This window comes from Suncus etruscus, chromosome 2 (assembly GCF_024139225.1).
Source record: "Suncus etruscus isolate mSunEtr1 chromosome 2, mSunEtr1.pri.cur, whole genome shotgun sequence".
Classification (NCBI taxonomy): domain Eukaryota; kingdom Metazoa; phylum Chordata; class Mammalia; order Eulipotyphla; family Soricidae; genus Suncus; species Suncus etruscus.
In genome coordinates, this window is record NC_064849.1 from 10,376,213 (window position 1) to 10,399,361 (window position 23,149).

General features: G+C 38.5%; 1 protein-coding gene across 1 annotated transcript in view; it reads left to right on the plus strand.

Moving 5' to 3' along the window:
* The first annotated feature begins 5,248 nt into the window (after nucleotides 1-5,248).
* ATF7IP2 (activating transcription factor 7 interacting protein 2) overlaps nucleotides 5,249-23,149 on the plus strand; it is a 55,489-nt gene continuing 37,588 nt past the window's right edge. Inside the window, exons 1-3 of the mRNA XM_049768884.1 lie at nucleotides 5,249-6,065; nucleotides 12,576-12,700; nucleotides 17,858-17,995. Coding sequence (XP_049624841.1) covers nucleotides 5,249-6,065; nucleotides 12,576-12,700; nucleotides 17,858-17,995 — 1,080 coding nt within the window. The remainder of the gene's footprint in view (nucleotides 6,066-12,575; nucleotides 12,701-17,857; nucleotides 17,996-23,149) is intronic.

Here is a 23,149-nt window from a genome sequence, read left to right on the forward strand (position 1 = left end):
CTCACAAGTTGTGTTGGAGGCCTGACCCTCATAAGGATGAGTCTGGGTGCTTAAGAAATAATTGTGTTAAGAAAAGATAAATAGCTAAAATATAGATTAGGAGGGAAAGAAGAGAAGAAAAAAGAAAAGGAGAAAGAAAGAAAAAGAGGAGAGGAAAAATACAGAAAAAAGAAGATAAAGGAAAAAAAGAAAGAAAAAAGTTGGGCCAGCCCCTCAGAGTGGGAAGGTTTTCTAATTTCTAGGTACCTCATCATTGACAGAAGTGAACTTTGCTAAATAAAGCTTTCAGCTGGAGCATTTTAGGATAAGCATAATTTTCCCATCTAGTTTGCTAAGCAATATGATAGCACTATAAGAGGTTTCTACCCTATGTAGTGTCATCTGCCATGTCTTGTGCACCAAGGTTCCTTTCCTAAAAAGAAACTGACAGCATGGGCTATATGATACCATAGTAAAATAGTTTGAAATGAAGGAGAAAGAAGAGGATGGAGGAAGAAGAAAAAAAAGAAAAAAGAAGAAAAGAAAAACACAAAAGGAAAAGGGATAATTGTAATTTGCAAAAAATATACTGGATGAGTTGGATCTCTATCATAAGTCTGTAGTGCAAAGTTGTCTGTTTCAGTGGTCTCAGTGGTCATATGCTTTAGGTCCTAATAGAAGACTTAATCAGAAGGAAATGGGTAAGGTTAAGGGCCAGATTGCAAAATTAGGGTGTTCACCTCTGGACAAAGAAGCTGAAGAGTTATTTTATGCCCAGTAAATTTAAGGCATTAGCACATATTGATAATAAGCACTGCAGTGGGGATCCCTGGCTTCCAATCATATTCTGCACCTATATCTGTGGATATAAATACATTAGAACATTATTATAGGCCATTGTAGTGGGAGGTTTATTGGATACTTGTTCATTCTAAACAGCTGTTTCCATTGTTGCTGATTTCTTTATGGTATAAAAGATCTTAGAGGCATTGTGTTTACCCTTTTTCACTTGATTTGATTGCTTCTCACTATATTCTGGTGAAGCCTCATCCTCCTTTCTTCCTAGGTAACTTGACCTTACCTGCAAGACCCCACCCATTCCTGGGAGGGGTCTTGGAAAAGGTAGATAAAGCCTTTGACCCAGGGGATGAGTTGCGCTCTTTTGGTCTTTGACCAGTATGGAGGCCAAATGGAAGATGGCTGAAAGGAGTTAAGATGCAGGGCTAGCTAAGAATAGCAAATGCTTTTAAAAGGTTATGATATAGGCCACACATGTGATGGATAGGGCATGAATAAAGTTGATGCTTCCTGATGCCTGTCTCTGGATGAGTGATTCCGCCGTTCACCTAAACCTGGGACCCGCCAACTGAATGGGGATTGCAGAGCCACGTGGCCTGGGATGGCAGAGAAAAATCCCTCCATCCATCCATCTTCATCCAGATCCATCGCTAATTAATTATTTGATTCTACATCTGGCGCCCGAACATCTGGCACTCCAAACTCTGACCTGAAACCTGGACCCAAGAAAACAGCGAATATGGTGAGATTTCTGCTCTTCTGTTTGATTTTGACTCTTTTCAGATGGAGTCAGTCCAAAGTGTTTGGCCACGTGAAGCCATGTTCAAAGATGGCCCCGACCCCTTCTAGGGGCAAAAATATCAGTAAAACAGGGGAGTTGAAAACTTGTATCACTCCCATCCAAGACTCAGGACTGAAACTTTGTTGCCTAGCCAAAAATCCTTTTTCCTAAAACCTCGGCCTCCTTGAAGACTGATTAAAAGCCTAGATTGGAAACGGAGGAGAAAAAAGACTGTATTGAAAGTGGACTGATTTTCTGAGAACAACCTTCGGCTTGAATTTGGATTTCGACTTTGAAAATTTCGGACAGGACTTTTAGAACTCTGAACATCCAAAAGCCCCCTGCAGTGGGGAGGAGGGAGATCTGGGAAATTGGTGGTGGGAATGTTGCACTGGTGAAGGGGGGTGTTCTTTACATGACTGTAATCATACAACTATAATCATGTTTGTAATCACGGTGTTTAAATAAAGATTAAAAACAAAACAAAACAAAAAAAAACAAAAGCCCCCTGCAAAAAAGCTGGAACCTGCTTGCAAAGTGCCGCCCGGAGGGGAAAAAAGGCAGATGTAATAAGCCAAGAACTCCAACCCTGTGGCAGAAAAGTGGCGAAAAGTGCCTAATCTGGCCCAAAGCGGCGAGCCTGGGATCCGCCCTACAAATCAGAAAGGTGAAACAGCACGAGCGAACCAGCTTCGGGACCTGGGACCACACGGTCAACAACAGCGCGAGCAAACCATCTGCAGGGCCTGGGACTATGGAAGTAAACCATGTGGTGAGAACAGCGTGGGACAAATTAATCATCTGGACATTTGGTTTTAGGTGAAGAAATTTCACAATTGGTGTTGGTAATGGGAAAAAATTAGGTAGTAGTGTAAAAAATTTAAAAAAAGGAGTAATAACAGTTTAGCCCATTTAAAGATCTGATTTCAAACCACCTGCATCTTTGTCTTAAGTCATTTTCTTTATAATTTAAATGTGTTTTGTTTTCCATAGTTAATATTTTCAATTGCAAAATGTTTTACTGTGTGTATTTTAATGTACTTAGCCTGTTTTTAAAATGTATGTCATGAATTTATGCTGTAGTACTTGTGTGTAGGGAAGGTTAATAGGAACAGAAAGTTCCCCCAATATAGTTTAAAAGTATAGGAACATGAAAGTTCCGGAATAGTGCTTGGTAAAAAAGCATTAAGAGAATTTTAAGTTACAGGTGTATAGTATATTTTGCAGAAATGTTATGTTTTTGAAAAGGGCTAGTATGTTAATTTTCACTCTATTACATTGTTGCATGAAAATATTAACCCACCTTTGGCTAAAGGTGGAGTCAGGACTACAAAAGGTTCTTTTATATTTCAGAGAAGGGGGAGATGAAGCCTCATCCTTCCTTTCTTCCTAGGTAACTTGACCTTACCTGCAAGACCCCACCCATTCCAGGGAGGGGTCTTGGAAAAGGTAGATAAAGCCTTTGACCCAGGGGATGAGTTGCGCTCTTTTGGTCTTTGACCAGCATGGAGGTCAAATGGAAGATGGCTGAAAGGAGTTAAGATGCAGGGCTAGCTAAGAATAGCAAATGCTTAAAAGGTTATGATATAGGCCACACATGTGGTAGATAGGGCATGAATAAAGTTGATGCTTCCTGATGCCTGTCTCTGGATGAGTGATTCCGCCGTTCACCTAAACCTGGGACCCGCCAACTGAATGGGGATTGCGGAGCCACGTGGCCTGGGATGGCAGAGAAAAATCCTTCCATTCATCCATCTCCATCCAGATCCATCGCTAATTATTTGATTCTACATCCTGGCACCTATGGTGTTCAGAAGTTCTACCAATTAAACCATGTGTTTCTTTATGGAATATTATAGGTATATATGGTTTATATTGTAAATACCTCAGTGAAGTGCTATCATTCTGTATTTATCCTCCTTCTTCTGGTTTAGTTCATTTAACATAATATTTTCTAGTTCCATCCAAAACGGAATGATCTTGATGAAAAGTATTAAGCAAAGTAGATATAGTGGGGAAATTTTGTTAATAAAGAGCATCTGTGGACAGTCTACAGTAAAATGGCTATACAAAGACAGTACAGTAGGTAAGGTGGCTTGTCTTGAATGTAGCCAACCCTTGAGCACCACTGAAGCTTCCCTCCATTAATAGAAAAGTTACTATTACAGGTATTATATTGTAGTGGAGAGCAGTTAATCAGGACAGACTGATAAAATAGAATATTGGACTGGTAAAAAGTAAAAGCATTTAGAAAGATGACATTTCATATTAGAAATTCTAAGGAGGGTTGGAGCCAGAGTGGTAGCACAAGCCGTAAGGCATCTGCCTTGCCCTAGCTAGCCTAGGACAGACCACAGTTCGATCCCCCAGCATCCCATATGGTCCTCCAAGCCAGGAGCGATTTCTGAGTGTATAGCTAGGAGTAACACGTAAGCATCACCTGGTGTGGCCGAAAACAAAAACAAACAAAAGAAATTCTAAGGAGGGAGTTGAGCAATAGTATAGCAGGTAGGATTTTGCTTTGCACTAGGCCAACCTGTTGATCTTCAGCATCCCATATGGTCCCTGAGTCCCCCGGGAGTGGTTCCTGAGTGCAAAACCTTGAATAATTCCTGAGGTTAGCTCAGTGTGGTGTGGATCCAAAACAATTCTAAGGAATGCATAAAAATTGAAATATAATCATCAATGTTGTTGCAGAATACAAGATTGGTGTATGGAATTCTGTTGACATTGGAATTAACAAAATCATAAAATAATTTTATTTATAAAAACACATGATAAAACCTTGCAAACTACAAATTATTGTTAAAGATTTTAGTAAAAAGATTTCTCATGTTCATGTATCAGAATAGAGATGGATCGGAGTGATGATATAGTGGGTATGCATTCACCTTGTACTTTGCACACAGCCAACTGATTTGGTCCCCTGTCACCTGATAAGTTCCCCAAGTTGCATCAGGAATGATTTCTGCCTAAGTGCAGAGCCAGTAGTAAGCCTTGAGTGTAATTGCCAGATAAATTCTACTGCCTTACTCAGCAACAATCTGCATGCAGGGAAGATTGCTCTGCATTTAATGATATGCTGAAACTAGAGGATGCTCCACATCAGCCTGACATCGACGAAAGAAATGCACGGAATCCAGAGTCTTTAAATATAAAAGTCTGATACCAACTATAGCTAAAGTGTGAAAAAGTTTCACCGGGACCTTGAGAATGACTGGAGTTGGATAGACTGGTATGCCTGGAACCCAGAGTCTGTCTTATGCCAATAAACTCCTGGGGTGAGGCCTTTTTGTAATCAAGTCAAGGACTTTTTTTCCATTTTCTCCATTTTTCTGGACCTATGCAAACATTGGCGATTGCCACTATCACACCTTTACTATATTTTTTTTTACTCTTATCCTTTAAGGAAAAAAAAATACAACTTACTGTAGTAGATTGCCTGTCTCGAATACAGGTAGAGGATGGGAAGGGGGAGGGGTAATGTTGCACTGGTGAAGGGGGGTGTTCTGGTTATGACTGTAACCCAAATATGATCATGTTACTTAAATAAAAAATATATTTAATAAAAAAATTCTACTGCCTTTCTGAAGGGGTAATTTGAGAACTATTTTAATATTGAAATTACATTAACTTGTTTGATGTTGAAATGCATTTAATTATGATGTCTTAAATTCTAGGTTTTGAAAAATGGCAAGTCCAGATAAAAGGAAGATATGTAAAGCCAAAAAAACAATGACTGCAAGTTGCCAGAAGCAAGTACATTTACTGAATAAGTCAAAGAATATTGAAGCACTGGAAATAGCAGCAGTTGGGAATAATGTGTCAAGTACTAAAGAGAATTCAAAATCTTGTGTCATAAATAGCAAGCATGAACAGTCTGAAAAGGTTTCCTCCATGAGCTCTGACAAAAATTCAGTATTTTCTCAAAATATAATTAAGCAACTAGAAAATGTTTATATAGGACCAAGATTGGGATATACTGAAAAACAAGCTGTGTACCCTAACCAAAAGTCAAGTAAAGCAGTAGATTTCCCCTTTCTACTGATTCCACAAAAAGCAAAGTACTCACAAGCTGTTTCTGAAAACCATTGTGAATTCCACACAGAAGCTACAAGATCCTTTTGTGACCATGAAGAGAAAAATGATAATAAAGTGAAATCCGTTTATCCTCCATCCATTGCATTGAATGGTGAAGCTAAAATTCCAAAGTCTACAGTGACCGATAGCTCAGATGGGAAGAGAATTATCAAGATGATTTCCTGTTTAGAAAAAGATTCCAATTCTGAGCCACCTGGTAAAAGTCAATGTAATTTAAATCCAAACACCCATTTTGTGCCAATTGATAAAATACCAAAGTTGGCAAGTCCAGTCGTTTTTAATAATTCTGCTGCTGACACTGCAAAAAGTGAAGAACCCAGTAGAACCTGTTATCCCAGCATTATAAATTCTAAATATTTGGACACAACAGTGAGGCTTTCATCACTTGACACTGATAGTAATAACAGTAAGTATTTAAGGTATCTTTTAAGTTTTCTTTGGGATGTCATAAAAAAGTAGAGGTTATGTGTAGAATAGAAGTAAATGATGACAGTATTATTTCAGAATAAGTTGTTTCTAAAATTAAGTGGTGGTAGAGAGGGACTTATTTCATATATCTAAAGGGAAGTTAAATGTGGTAAAGACGCATTCACTTTTCCTTGAGAGTAACAAAAAATAAAAAGATGATGGGGTGTGGTGCAAGCCGTAAGGAATGGATCTCGGTTTGATCCCCCGGCGTCCCATATGGTCCCCCAAGCCAGGAGCGATTTCTGAGAACATAGCGTCACCAGGTGTGCCCCCCAAAAAATAAAAACCAAAAAAAATTTTTTTAAAAAATAAAAAGATGATTAATGTGATTGATATATTTTATTTAGGATTCTTAGTTTGAAGTTGTGTTACAAGATTAATAAGAAGGCTCATTGAAAGAATGGAATTTGAAAAAACCTAGTGTTGGAACCATTTCTTTCCATTGACAACCTATAAATTGTATTCCATTCTGATAAATAATATATATTAAGACAAATGCTATCGGGCCAAGAGATAGCACAGTGGCGTTTGCCTTGCAAGCAGCCAACCCAGGACCTAAGGTGGTTGGTTCGAATCCCAGCATCCCATATGGTCCCCTGTGCCTGCCAGGAGCTATTTCTGAGAAGATAGCCAGGAGTAACCCATGAGTACCGCCGGGTGTGGCCCAAAAACCAAAAGAAAAGAAAAGACAAATGCTGTCAAGTAGTAAAGTTGTAGAATTATAAATGAGTAAAAGTAAATTGCACTAAGATATATTTTGTAGGTTTTAAAAAATAAAAATAACCTGATTTTAGAATACACACACACACACACACACACACACACATATACATTTGGTTTTTGGGTCCCATCAGGCAGTGCTCAGGGGTTACTCCTCGGTCTATGTTCAGAAATTGCTCCTGACAGGCTTGGGGGACTATATAGGATGCCGGGATTCGAACCACCATTCTTCTGCATCTAAGGCAAATGCTCTACCGCTGTGCTATCTCTCTGGCCCCTGAATTTTAGAAAAAATTTTATGTCCTTGTGTAGATTATAGACTAATCACTTAACAAAATGAAGTTTAAATTGCTTAAAGGTAATGATTGTTTAATAAATTGTGATGCTGCCTAAGTAACTTTCTAAATATGTAAGACCACTTAGGTAATTGTAAGTGGAATACTAAATGTTTTAATTTTCACTTTATTTGGTTTATGTTTATTAAATAATATTGAATGAAAAGTATATTGAGATTAGAATTCAAAGGGGGGATTTTTTTGTAAGTATTGAGGTTAGGTTTTTTTTATTTTAATGCTTTTGCTGTTTTTTATTCCTAAAAATTGTAGATATTTGAGAGAGAGCTCCTAAATAACAGAACCATTTGAATCCCACTTGTGTGTGATGCTGCACCAGGAATCAAACTTGTGTCCTCACACTGAACCATCTCTGTGCCCAGCCTTTCTTGAATTTTTATGCAATGACATTTTAAAATAGATGCTGCCATGCTTGACATCTCAGTTCTTAGTGTCAAAGCCTCCTCAAATATAACGAGGCATCCTTCCCTCACTTTATCCCATCCCATTTATGCCAAATACTCTACTTTCCCTTTTTAGTACTACTCGGGAGACCCAAGTAAAGTAATGGTCACAGAATCTTTCCATTTATTTGGTAGTCTCCTGTAAATGAAGCTGGTGGACTCAGATCCTGCGCTAGTAGAGAGCTTACAGATTCAAAAACCGTCCGCAAGCCACTGCTGCTACTCAATCAGGTTAGGAGGTAAACAAGAAAAATAGAAAAACAGGATCCAATCAAGTAAGGAGAAAAATAGTGCCCTGTTTAAGGGAAAAAAATAAAAGATGGGGCCAGAGAGATAGCACAGTGGTAAGGCGTTTGCCTTGCACATGGCTGTCCTGGGAGGGACCCGTAACCCATTTCCAGCATCCCATATGGTCACGAGCCTGCCAGGAGCAATTTCTGAGCACAAAGCTAGGAGTAACCCCTGAAGGCTGCCGGGTGTGGTCCAAAAAACAATATAAATAAATTGTGTTTGTTTTTTAAAAAGAAAAAAAGATGTATACTTTATATAAAGGAAAAACAGGACATGGGCTATATCTAGGGAGAAAAACAAGATGTTTTGCTGTTTAGGGAAGAAAACCAAGATGCTTTGCTCTGTTAAGCTCTGATAGTTTAGCTACACCTCTTCCTTTTCTGTTTGCTAAACACAAAAATTTGAGATGGCTAGATAGGCCATGATCCTGTATATACATACTGTTGTTTTCTGCAACAGGCAGGATCCCAGAATTGGTAGTATCAGAGCTGTCTACAGAATGGGTGAGCAGAGCCATTATACACAGAGCAGAGCTTTTTGCAAAGTGATAGATGTGCCCATTGTTTTTCCTAGTCAAGTAAAAGCTGGGGAATTGAACAGGAAAAAAAAACTTTTAACCTAGATAAGAGTAGGAAGCATATGGTCACACATTTCAACTTGGGCTTCAGACCAGTGTATAGTTTGCCTAACCCCACAGAGTCGAATTTCTTTTAGGTCCCAGGGAAAGTAAAGGTTCCACTTCATCTCTTTGGTGCTATCATTGTCAGGCATTATACTAGAGTCCTTGGGCTCTCAAAAGTCTTATGTTTTTTTTTGGTTTTTTTTTTTTTGCCAGAGTGTCATAAAGCATGCCCTGGTTGCAAGTCGTTGCCAGGGTGGTGTGAAACTTGCCTTTGGTTCTGTAGATGGGGGACCCGAAGTTTGGGGGCATATAGCCAATCTCAGAGCACTGAAACTTTAATAGGACAGATGTTTAGGGTGTAGGGTCCACCTGCTACATATAAGTTTTGGAGTTCAACCTAACAGATGGGAACTTCTGTCTTTCATAAGACATCCTCATTTTACTGGGTCTATGCAAAAAGATAAAAAGGATAACATTGGGGCACCAGGGGACAATGGTTAGATAATAGTGTCTATCCCTATACCCCTAATACATAGGTAGATAACAACACTGTTTCCCAGGAAATACATAGAAAGGAATACATATGTTTTTTTTTTTCTTCTGCTAACAAGTTCAAAGCAACAGTAGTGATCCCCAATAAAAAAAATACACTTATCTCCCCAGGCCTGCTGTGTTCAAGTCTAAGGTGGGTAGAGTCTGGAATACTGTTTAAGCTGATGAGGGGATCTGTTGGTTGAGGCCAGTCATGGAAGCAGTGGAAGTGTCTTGCAGCTGCTGGGTAAAGACACAGACTAAGATCAGTCCCTGAGTGAGGGCCTACTGGAAAAGCCAAATCTGCAAGCAGCTGTCCACGGTGATAAGAGGTTGGAAGGGGGGAGGGGCCAGGGCACAAGGACTGTTGAACTGTAGAGGTAATGGGGTTTAATAGGGAAAGCAACAAATCCAGGATAGGTGAGTATAGGGAAACAATAGAAAAGGTTTTGTTGAGTGGCAGGCAGGGAAGGGGGATGGTAGAAGGTCTTTGTACAACACAGACATATGAATTGACTACAAACATAAAGGTGGCACACACACACAGGGATGGTAGAAGGTCTTTGTACAACACAGACATGAATTGACTACAAACATAAAGGTGGCCCACACATACATACACACACACACACACACACACACACACGATCAATTAATTTGTTACAGCTGTATAACTGACCCATCTAGGATGGTAAATTGAAGCAGGTTAGAGTGCTTCATAAATTTAAAAAGAAAAAGCAGGTAAAGCAGTGAGGAAACTTTAAGCTAAATATTGAAATAGTTAATTCCTAGGACTCATTCTAGTGAGATAGATTTGGCTGTAAAAGTGTCATAGGTTTACAGGGCCAGAGAGATAGCACAGAGGTAAGGCGTTTGCCTTGCAAACAGCCAAGGTGGTTTGAATCCTGGCATCCCATATGGTCCCCTGTGCCTCCCACGAGCAATTTCTGAGCACAGAGCCAGAAGTAATCCCTGAGCACTGCCAGGTATGACCCCAAAAAACAAAACAAAACAAAAAAGTGTCATAGGTTAGAATGTGCATACATCATTCTTAAACCAAACAGCTTTTCTATATTCTGTTATATATATATAAAATCACAAAATTTTTCATAGACGTCTCTGAACATAACATTGGAATCTTTCTGCAGATATATTTAATGTGAAAACAAGTTCTATGCATTGTTATGAGCACTGTAGTATGAGTCCAGAGCATCCAAATTCATTTTCCATAACTTCTCTAAACAAAATCATTATAACATTTCTGCAGATATATATAATTTGAAAATAAGTTTAATAGAGCATTCTTAAAATGAGCACTGTAATAAGAGTCCAGAGTATTCCAAGTTCCTTTTCAATAGACATTTATGGACAAAAACATTAGAACACTGTTGCAGACATAATTTTTTTTTTTTTGGTTCTTTGGGTCACACCCAGCAGCGCTCAGGGGTTACTCCCAACTCTACACTCAGAAGTCGCTCCTGGCAGACTTGGGGGACTATATGGGATGTCTAGATTTGAACCCCCATCCTTCATGCGAGGCAAATGCCCTACCTCTATGCTATTTCTCTGGCCAGACATACTTAATTTGAGAATTCCTAAATCAAGCATTATAGAAGTTGGGAGACATTCTTTAAGATAATCAAGAACCATTAAAAATCTAACAACATTGGGCCAGATAGTATGGAGGTAGGGGCATTTACCTTGCATGTAGAAAGACGGCGGTTTGAATCCTGACATCCCATATGGTCCCCCCAAGCCTGCCAGGAGTAATTTCTGAGCATAGAGCCAAGAGTGATCCGTGAGTGCTGCTGAATGTGACCCAAAAACCAAAATAAATAAATCTAACATTATGCATTTTCCTGAAACTGCAAACTAATATTAAACCACTAGAGTTGGATACATAATTATCTGTTTGCAATAGGCATAGAACAAAAGAGTAGTGATTAAGATCTAGACAGATAGAACACAGTTTAATCAGCAAAATAGTAACCAATGCAAATAGGATCACCAGAGTAAACTAGAGGAAAGTTCATTTTTAGAGGTGACCCAGATGCAGGAGGTTCTGAAAAGGAACTCTCCTCAGTTGCACTTTGGCTGGGCTTGGTTCTTCTCTCTCCACATTCTGTGGTAGGCTACTAAGGTCACTTGGTATGGAAAGGCCTTTGGTTCCTGGACTGGAATTTGGGTGGGGCACTTGCTCATCCCCTGCTTTTGGTCCATTGAGGCTATATCTGCAGGTTAAAGGGGCAAGGTCCAAAGATGGTGGGCGTCAGTAACTAGAATGCTGCCTAGACTCTTCGCTCTCTCCCCTTCACTGCTTGGTTCTGTCCTGCCAGTGAGGACTTCCGCCGCCATGGGTGGTAGGGCAGCTGAGTGAGACCAGGGGATGAATTGGCAGAACATCAACCGGGAGCATAGTGGCTGCCCTTCACTGGCACCACCAAGACTGGTTACATTAGCAGTTTCTGCACCCTTCTTTTCTTTCATGATAACCAACTCCACAGTTTCTAAGTCTCCAGCTCTATGCAGAAACTTCCTGGGATTCTCTTAATAGCTGTTCATTGAACAAAGATATCCTCTTTGGTGTCAGTACTTTTGATGAATCCGTAACCATTCTGAACTTTGAATCATTTGATAATGCCTAGGACTTGGATTGCCGGCACTGACTTATCCACCTGACTTTCAGCTTGTGGGCCTGGGGTATCTCTAGTTGAGCTATTTTCAGACTCTTGAATCTGAAGATGTGGTAGTCATCTCATCATCCTTGGGAGATGGGGGAATCTCTCTGATTGAATGCCTATAGTGAATGTTAATTTATCAGCCTTGGGAAGGCCTGTAGACATCACCACGGAATGTATCCTTCCCCTCTTAGGGCTTGTGCATGGGAGACTATCTAGGGAGCCTGGCATATAGTTCAGAGTGAGAACTACAGGTAGATAGATCAGAGCAACTGGAAGCTGTTCAGAAAGGGGCCATGTGCTCTGATGTTCCAGTGAAGGGCACAGCACATTCAGTCCAACACAAGGGGGTCATCATAGTGATGATCCACCAGAGGTTCATGTCATTCACCATTGTTGAGATCTTTCTTCTCAGGTCAGGTCTCTGTTCAGTGTGCCAGATGTAATTGAATTGTAAAGTCAGATTCTGGGTGAGTAGAGAGCTTACATATTCAAATACCATCCACAAGCCACTTTGGGGGAATATGTCTAACCACCCTTTACTTTAGGTGGAGAAGGGCATTTATAATGTGACTCAGATAATCCGGTTAGGAGGAAAAATGAAAAATCAGTATCCATTAAGGTAAGGAGAAAAGCAGTATACTTTGCATAAAGGAAAAACAGGACATGGGCTCTACTAGGGAGAAAAAACAAGTTGTTTTGCTCTGTTAGACTCTGAATCTTCAGCTACAGTTCCCTAAATAAGAGAATTTCCCCTTTTTCTGCCATTAGGAATTTATTTTTATTCACTGATCTTTCCATCTCCCCAAGGCCATAATCAAGAGAAAAGGGTGTTTCCAAACCACAACGAAAATGTTAAGCGCATGAAGATTTCAGAGCAAATTAATGAAAATATTTGTGTAAATCAGGAAAAGAAAACAGCATTGTTGGAAAAGGTATAGTATTTGAGCCTTGATATTTTTATTAGGAGCTTTTACTTTAGATGAGTAAAACAGGATTAAAAAGGTAATTTATCATTGTGATTTTATATAAATGGTTTTCACTTGTTACAAAACTAATGTGTGAAAACCATTTAGCAGATGAATGTATTAGGGAAAGAGCATTATTTTCATTACCAAAACATCTCTTTATTCCTGAAAATGGTGCAATTCAGAGTAACCTTGAAAATTGTGTATAGGTAAAGTGCTGTAGTAGGAAAAGAAAGGGCTTTTTAGTCAATATTACTTTCAAATCTCTTTGTGAGTCAGACTCTGTGACCTGGAACTTTGTAGAACAATGCAGTCTCTCTTATACTGATCATGGTGTTTTTGAATCTGCAACTCTAGCTGTCTGTAGATCTCATTAAAATTGACCCCTGCTTATAAACCCAGACAACTCAAATATTCATTGTAAAATTCTGATGTATTCAAGTGGTCTTGCCCAAATTTTCAGATTTACACAAACACGCTACCTTACCTGATCCTTTCTTTGCATTAAATACATTTTGCTTATATTTTTGTTTCCTTTCATCTTACTTGTACAATAATTTCCATACACCTTTATTCACCTTTTAGTTAAGTGAAATAAAATTAAGTTTTAGTAGGTCTTCTCATCAAAACCTGTTTTGATGGTGTGTTTTGCTTATTACCACTGGAATGCCACAAATTTACACTGGGAACTAAAGAGATATTACATGGTGTAGGACACTTGCCTTGCATGTGGCTGACCTGGATTAGATCCCTGGCATCCATTGTGGTCCCCCGAGCACTTGCAGGATTAAATACTGAATGCAGAACCAGAAGTAATACCTGAACATCCCTGGGTGTAGCACTAAAACAACCCCCAAAAAGGGACACTGGTAGTTTAGTCTCCTACTTAAAGGGACCAGAATGTCTCATCCCACTGATAATAAAAAAAAAGTATTATTTTCAAGACCATTACAATATATTAAATGAATGCATATTCATATAATAAATGAAAACATTTTTAGTGACACATGCAGGACCAGTTTAAAAGGTAAGTGTAGATTTTCATTTTCCTTCTTTTTTTTTTTTTTTTTTTTGGTTTTTGGGTCATACTCGGTGGTGCTCAGGGGTTACTCCTGGCTGTCTGCTCAGAAATAGCTCCTGGCAGGCACGGGGGACCATATGGGACACTGGGATTCGAACCAACCATCTTTGGTCCTGGATCGGCTGCTTGCAAGGCAAATGCTGCTGTGCTATCTCTCCGGGCCCCTTCATTTTCCTTCTTAATTGCTTCCAGAAAGACCAAATGAGACACTAATAAGAATATGTAATAAGTATTTTATTGTCTGAAGGGAAGGGGTAGCAGAATTATGGCAAGCATGGCTCTAGCTTAAAATGGTTGAGGGGATTGGAGAACAACAGGGCATTTGCCTTGTATGTAGCTGACCTTGGTTTGATCCCTAACACTATACTTGGTCTCCCAGGTCCACCAGGACAAAGTCAAGAGCACTGCCTAGTGTCCTAAAAACCAAAAGAAAAAAGTGGTTAAAATTGCATTAGTGTCTTAATCTTGGTGATTAGTAGTTAAATTGAGAAATTTGCTGAGGACATATAAAGCTATTTCAGTCTTTGAACATCTTTCCCAATAGCAAGCAGAAATAGTCATTTCCTTTACAAAAATCTTTGATCCAGGTTGACAGAGAAAAGTCATACCTAGTGAGATTTAGGAAATTATTATTTAGCTTATTATTTCTCACCCAACTGGAAGTTTCTTGCACATCTCCAGAGACAACTTGACTTGTGGCTAATTGTTATTTCATCATCTCCTCTAAATGCCTAGGTTATACCACATATTTTAATTCTTAGCCAAACAACTCTCTACACTGCTGTTCACATGTCTGTCTATTCTGAATTTGAATCCCAGTGGAATAGAGCCTCCCTCATGACATTATTCTTCCTTACTCTGAGTACCCAAGGCTGCTGACTCATCTTTCAAGGTTTTTATGATGTTGGCTTAGTAAGAATTTAATTACTGATGTGGAAAGGTTTTGCTTCTCAACTCTAAGCTATTCTCTCTGCACACCACCTGTAAAGTTGTAGCAAATTGAAGATATAAGTGCCAGGCTTTATACAATCCCTGGTCTACTTTGGATGCTGTCATTTATACATTGCAACTAGAACTTCCATAGGATGCCATAATTTTTGGATGTTTAATAGAGATGTTTATCAGTTTTGGTTTTGGGATATTTTTGTTTGTTTGTTTTGGGACCATACTCAGTGATGCTCTGGGTTACTCCTGGCTCTGTACTCAGGAATTACTCCTGGGGGTGCTTGGGAAACCATATGGGATGCCAGACATTGAACTCAGGTCAACTACATGCAAGGCAAATCCCCTCTCTAATGTACTATTGGTCCAGCCACTATGGGGTATTTAGTAGTGGCTCTTGTATTTTTTATTCTTTTGTAGGAGGAACCTCATTGTTATATGAGTACAAATGTCCAGTCTAATGAGGAAAAGTTATTCAGTTGGTGAACATTTAGTAATAATCAACTTTTACAACTCTGCCTCCAGGGCTGGAGAGAAAGTACAGCAGGTAGGGTGCTTGCCCAGCCTGTCTGCCAAAAAGTTTGGCCTCTATGTGAATTGGCAGGATTTCTTTTGTTGTAGTTTCTTGAGTTCATGAAGTCGAGCATTTATTTTAGGTTATTTTTTTTTCTCAAACTTTGCCTGCCTCATGATGGTGCCTGTCAATTATATAATCTTTGGGCCACCTTTTATGGCATTCTGTTTAGTGAATATGGGATATAGGTTTTGGGGTCTTAAGTATCCCATGATTCTCCTCTATAGGGAAGCTTGACAAACACCATGCAGTTTTTGCTTATTAGCGTAACTGTATTATGGTAGGAATGCAATAATTCATAAAAAAAACTAATGGGGTTTATTGGGTTTACTCAAGTAAAAATAGACTGCTTATGAGCATTTATGTACATGAAACTTTTTTTGTTTTTTTTGCTTATTGGGCCATACCTGGTGTCGCTCGGGTTACTCCTGACTCTGTGCTTAGAAATCACTCCTGCCAGGCTTGGGGGACCTTATGAGATGCCAGGAATTGAACCAAAGGTCCATCCTGGGTCAACCACATTCAAGGCAAACACTTTACTGCTGTGCTATCTCTCTGGCCTCTGTACATGAAACATTTTGAGCACTCACCAATAAAATATTTTAAGGTGGTCGAAGTAAAAATGACAATCACATCTAATTGTCGAAACCCCATTGAAAAAATGTTAATGCTGCATTACAAAAGTAATCAAGTAGACAGTAATGTTGATGAGCATAAACAATTGGAAGTGAGAAAGAAAAACCTGGGGAATAATCAAACAAAATTACTGAATATGATTAATTATCAGGTGATACCACTTTGAAAAGGTTTAATATAAAAACTGTATTCCACTTTTGAAGACCACAAAGTAAGGTATTAGAGAAAAGAAATCTTACGTTAAATGTAGCATGATATGGTTTTATCACAAAGAGAAAATAATCCATTCATTTTTTTATTTGATTTTTGGGCCCACATTCTGTGGCGCTCAGGGGTTACTTCTGGTGGGCCTAGGGGACCAAATAGAATGCAAACCACAGTGGATATTTTCTGAAATTTTGACTCAATAGAGATGTTCATATCAATGGACATTGAGATGAATTATGTTCCCTGAAAATAGGCCAGTCTGTTTTCTAAAGTGCAGTGAGGTGATGAAATGCATTAATGTTTCATGTGATAACTTCTAGCATGCATTTTGCCAGATTATATTAGTCCCTACATAAATTGTTCTTGGTTTCTTTGAATTTTAACAATTAAAAAATCATCTTGTTCCTCTTTGAAAACAAAACTATTCAATTAAAGATTATCTTGCATATTTATTCCCATCCTGTCAATTCAGTGTTTTACATATGCTGTCCTTTTAAGTTCTTCTACATGTTACTCATGCAGCACTGTATCATCTGTCAACATGTGGTCAAATAAATCAATCTCATAGGTACTCTGACTTCTTATAAGTCATCTAGCCTGTTTATGACAGGACAGTGCTCAAACTTTCTAATAACTCCACTCTACTCCAGAGAAACCAATTTTATTGGGCTCTGGTTTTCAAGTAAATGAATTTTCTTTTTAGTGAATACTAGATTTAGGTTATTAAAAATTATAAATGGGGACCAGAGTAATAGTACAGCGGGTACTGCCTTGCACACAGCCAATCCCAGTTCTATCCCCAGCATTTCATAGGGTCCCCCAAGTACCACCAGAAGTACCGTAATTCCTGAATGTGGAGCCAAGCGTAATCCCTGAGCAAGCCAAATATGTATAAAAATAAAACCAAAAATAACACATATACATATATATACATGGGCTACTTTGAATGCTGTCATTTACACGTTGCAGCTTCCATAGGATGCCATAATTTTGGATGCTTAATGAAGAAGTTTATCAGGTTTGTTTTTGGAGGTTTTGTTTATTTGCTTTGGGGCCCTACCCAGTGATACTCTGGGTTACTCCTGGCTGCACTCAGGAATTCACACTCCTGGAGGTGAATTATTTTGGAGGTGTGTATGTGTGTATATATAGGTATGCATACATACATGTAATAATATACATACAGATGTGTGAGATCGAGGCTTCTGTTGCTCCTTCATTCTATATTAAAGAATTCAACTGAATTGCAGAAAATGAATTTAGCATAATTTCTTAAATATTAGTATGCTCTACCAAATTGGGTATTGGGTATTCAGCATTTTTAAAATTGCTAGTTATAGCAAGATCAAAACAAAATTACGGGGCCGGAGAGATAGCATGGAGGTAAGGCATTTGCCTTTCATGCAGAAGGTCATTGGTTCGAATCCCGGTGTCCCATATGGTCCCCCGTGCCTGCCAGGAGCAATTTCTGAGCATGGAGCCAGGAGTAACCCCTGAGCACTGCCGGGTGTGACCCAAAAACCACAAAAAAAAAAAAAAAAAAAAAAAAAAAAAACAAAATTACAAAGTATTTTATTGCTCATAGTAAAGTAGGGAAAGAATAAAGTTACTTTAGACATAGTAAATAAAATTGCTTTTTAATTTCAAATATGAGGTATCATGGTTTTTATTTCAAAAATTTTAGGTCAGACATTTGGTTCGACAGGAGATTTCTAGTGTAAATTGCACAGTATTTGATAACAAATTGAAAGAACTGACTGAACGCATGGAGAAAATACAGTTAAGTAATAATAAACAAGAAGCAAGAGCTGGTGAACTCTTCGTAAGTTTCTAATTGCTTTTATTTAAGACCTTTTAAAAAGTAGAATTATGGTGATAGTTTATATGTTTGAAAACAGAAACTATAATTGGTCTGATTCCTGCATTATGCCACAGTAATAGAAATTACTGTATCAGTCAGTAGCTTTGGTGCTCAAGAAATACTTAAAATTTGTTCTGACATACAATGTTAGTGACAGACAATATCTCGGCAGTTATTTTCTTATTTTTGTTTTTGTTTTTGTTTTTTGTTTTTTTCGGCCACACCCGTTTGATGCTCAGGGGTTACTCCTGGCTAAGCGCTCAGAAATCGCCCCTGGCTTGGGGGGACCATATGGGACGCCGGGGGATCGAACCTCGGTCCTTCCTGGCTAGCGCTTGCAAGGCAGACACCTTACCTCTAGCGCCACCTCGCCGGCCCTGGCAGTTATTTTCTTATTTAAAATATATTTTGTACAACCTGTTCCAAGCTTTGGGGATTTTTTTTTTTTTTAAATCTTTGAGGTTAGTGTTTCCCAAAGTAGATGATAACTACCTCATATAGAGCTACTGAAACCATCCAGGTGGTGAGAATACCTTCCAGTGCAGTTTGGGGCACTTCCTATTTGTTTAGTGAAAGTAGATTTCCAGGGAGGTGCTTAAGTGAATTTTTTTTTCTGAGTGGTGGTTCAGATAAGTTTGGGAACCTCTGGTGTAGGGCTAATTGGGGTGTCTACAAGCATTTTTTTTACAAGCATTTTATTATGGGGCATTTGGAAATGATTTTATCATACATTTTTCCACCATCTCAGTTAATCTATCTCCATCCTTCGTATTTTTCTATCATTTAAAAAAAATTGAACTAGCAATCCATTATAACATATTTCAGAGGTGCATTACTGAAAATGAATATATACATTTCCTTTGAGTTACCCCAACTCACCCTCTTTCTTTCCAGTAAGCACTACAGTCCTGTTTTATTTTTGTTCTATTTTAGTTGATCTGTTTGTTTATTTATATGAAAGTGAGTGAAATCATGCCATTTTTATCTTTCCCCATCTGGCTTATTTCCTAAATACTTATTTTGTTGCAAATAGCAAGCTTTTATCTTTATATCCCATTGAACAGGTTTAAATTTGAAATTTATATATTAAAATTCTCATCTATTTTGGTGTTCTTTGGTATTATGGCAAATAGTTTTCCCTCCATCTCTGTGTGATACATTAATTAGTGCTCTGGTCTTGTATTTGTTATTATCTTCTAGGCAAAAATAGCAAACCTCCAAAGACATATTAAAGCAGCATGCATATATTTGGACCAAAACATGATATCCAATCAGATGGCTTCTAAGGTTAGTGTAAATATAGGAGTTTTAATAACTTAGTGAACTCACATCTTAAGTAATTAAATTATGAGAAGTAAGTATGTTTTTATACAAAAAAAAAAAACCAGAGCATTTAATGTTTTTATACTAAAAAAGAACATTTAGGGGTTGGAGTAGTGGCGCTAGAGGCAAGGCATCTCAAGCCCTAGCCTAGGACAGACCACATTTTGATCCCCTGGCATCCCATATGGTCCCCCCAAGCCAAGAGTGATTTCTGAGTGTATAGCCAGGAGTGACCTCTGAGCGTCAATGGGGGTGGCCCAGAAATCAATCTCTCTGTCTCTCTGTCTCTGTCTCTCTCTCTGTCTCTCTCTCTCTCTCTCTCTCTCTCTCACACACACACACACACACACACACAAACACACACACACACACACACACACACACACACACACTAGAACATTTAAAAACATTTTCTGTAACTCTGGTTTTAAATAATAATGTGTAACTCTAACGGAATAAGTTGTTTTAAATGACCCAGTTTATGACAATTTGTTACTAATACAAAATTTGGTAACTGGAAGTGGAGGGTGCTTCTATAAGTATACCTAAAACTTGGGGAATTGATGTGGAACAATAGTACAGTGGACAAAGTGCTTGCTTTGCATACAGCCAACCTATGGATTTGGTCTCTATTGCACAAGGAGTGATTCATAAGCAAAGAGCAAAGAAATACCTTTGAGTACCACTGGATATGGCCTAAAACCACCACCAATAACAAATGGGGAATGAATTTTGAATGAAATTATATGTGGAAGTTGGAAGAATATTAAGCATGAATTTTTTTGTTTTTTGTTTTTGGTGTTTTTGTTTGTTTTTGGGTCACACCCAGCAGTGCTCAGGGGTTACGCCTGGCTCTATGCTCAGAAATTGCTCCTGGCAGGCTCTGGGGACCATATGGAATGCCAGGATTCGAACCACTGACATTCTGCATGCAAGGCAAACACCTTACCTCCAAAGCATGAATTTTTAATAGTCTATGAAATTTTTAATATTAGAAACATAGATGTTGAAGACTGCAAGTAAAGCAAAGGAAATGAGTGAAACAGTCTGAGAGAATACCAAAATCTTCACCAATATAGACTCTTGGCAAAGTTTTCTACATTGGTAGAAATGATTACCAGAGGAAAAAAATTGGAGTTTACATGATATCTACGACTTTGGTCAATATGTTGTGATATATATTTTTGACTGAGCATATGTAGTACTAGGAATTATTGTTATAATTCCAATTTTACTCAATTTGAAAACATCAAAATAACTTCATTAGTCAGAACTCAAAAGTAAATAAATATTGGAAGCTGAGAGAAAGGAAATTTTTGTTACATAGTCTAGAAAACTTAGCTGAATTGGGTTCTATAGTGTATGGGTTATAGAACCTTTGATAAAATTGATTATCGAATGAGAATTTTGAGCAAAGTAGAGATTCTGGTTTTTTTCTTCTTTCTTTTTTTTATTTTTACTTGTCTTAGGTCCATATCTTATGGTGTTCATGGCTTACTCCTTGCTCTGCACTAAGGAATCACTCTTGGCAGTGTTTGGGGGACATATGGAGTGTTGACCATAAGCAAGCACCCTACCTGCTGTATTATCACTCTAGCCTCATGCATTTGTTTTGTTTTGTTTGCTAGGGGCCACTTGTTTTTTTATTTCTTAGAGTGGAATTTATGAAGGAAAAAGTAAGTGGGAGAGCTGTTCAGCAAGCAGAAAACTTCAGTACTTGGTTTGGGAAATTCTGAACTACATTACACAAGACTTACCCGGATTGTCCAAAAAGCGGCAGTGGAGAGAAAACTTCTGATGTATCTGAATAAATTTGGCTAGTGCCTTGGACAGATCAAAAGGTTAAAGTGGGGCTGGAGAGATAACATGGAGATAAAGCATTTGCCTTGCATGCAGAAGGTCGGTGGTTCTAATCCCAGCACCCCATATGGTCCCCTGAGCCTACCAGGAGCGATTTCTGAGCATAGAGCCAGAGTAACCTCTGAGTGCTGCCGGGTGTGACCCAAAAACCAAAAAAAAAAAAAAAAAAAAGGTTAAAGTGTTGCTTCATAGTTCTTAGAAGACTCTTATCAGCCAGTGGCCCTACTTAGACTTAGTATATAGCTCCTGGATTCTATGAACTGTTCAATGACCTTTAAATATTGAGAGACTTATAAGTACTGTTCTGGTTGGTGTCATTCTTCCAGTTCCCCTTGGTCTCCTATTCAGTCCTTGCAGGTGCTGCTTGCTTGACTTCTCAGTCTTTTTGAATGGGAGAGTCATGGTCCAAGCCATTGCTGTCCCACATATGGAGACAGTCACAGCCTATCTGCCTTGGGTTTTCCTGGCTCCTACTGGTTCGGTTGTGTAGCATTCTGGAATTGTGTCTAGCTGGACCCAGCTAATACTCCCACTGCACCTGTTTCCAACCCAGTTGGGGAACCCAGCTGACATTATTGCTCTAGTGACTTACTTCTCTGGATTTTGCCAGTCAGGAGTAAGGATGAGTTCTGGTCTCCAGTAAAGGTTATTCCAGTAATAGGGAAAAGCAAGGTGCTACTGTGCTATCACTTCTAAATCTTGTGATTCCTAGTCAATCTATTATCCCCATACTTTCTGACTTCTTAGAATTATTTTATGTAAATTTACATGAATTATTATTTTGTGTTGTATTATCTTCAAGGATAATTAAATTCTATTTAAGTGGGAAGAACAGAATAAAATTACTAAGTACATACATCACCTTGCTCAGGAACTGAAAGGATAGATACCAAGTATTTCTCACCAAATGTACCAAATACTGGCAATCTATACTGGTTTTCAATATCAGGCAAACCTTTCTGCCTTTAATATATTTTAGAATCATGCCTTTGTTATACCTGCATTTTTTTATGCTGCCCAGAAGAAAAACCAATGAATTGAGCAATTATTTCTTTTGCATCTATTAGTTTTTTTAAATACATGTTTTAAATACTGTGACTTTTCAGCCGAAGCATACATAAATGTTTCACTTCCAAGTTTTAAACCTTTGCTGAAAGAAATAGTTAGAGAATTCTGTCAGGTTTTATTCATTATAATAAATAGCAATGAAAGAAACATCTATGGCAGGGGTCTCAAACTCGAGGCCCGTGGGCCATTTGCACCCCTCCATATAACATTTTGTGGCCCGTGGCTGGCCTTCAGATACTGCAGTGTTCACGATTATTCCCTTACCGAATAATAACAATAAAAATTGCATTAGTAAGAAAAAATCGCATTAAACATTCGCATACCCTGAGCAGTTCGGTTCAGGGTATGCAAATGTTTAATGAGATGTTTTGCGGTTTTTTTCTTACTAATGCAATTTTTATTGTGAATATTCGGTAAGCGAATAATCGCGAATACTTTGCGCCTAGCGCAGACGTCATTTCCGCTGCTCCTGCCCGCTGTCTCTTGCATTATCGGAGGCCTAAGGGAGAGAAGTTTATTACAGAATTAGATTTTGTCATACCTTCATCATGACTTCATCAAAGCCTGCAGTGAAGAGAAAGATTGATGATTGATGACGAGCACAGACAATTTCAGGAAAAGTGGGAGACGCAGTATTTCTTTGTTGAGCACAAGGGCATTCTCACATGTCTTATTTGCTCAGAGAAAGTTGCAGTGCACAAGGAATACAACTTGAAATGCCATTATTCAACTAAACATGCTGAGGAATGTGCAAAATATCAAGGAAATCAGAGAGCTAAGTGGGTTGCCAGTCTTAAAGCATGTCTAATGAGGCAACAAGATTTCTTCAAGAAAGCAACCAAAGAGAATGTTGCATCAGTTGAA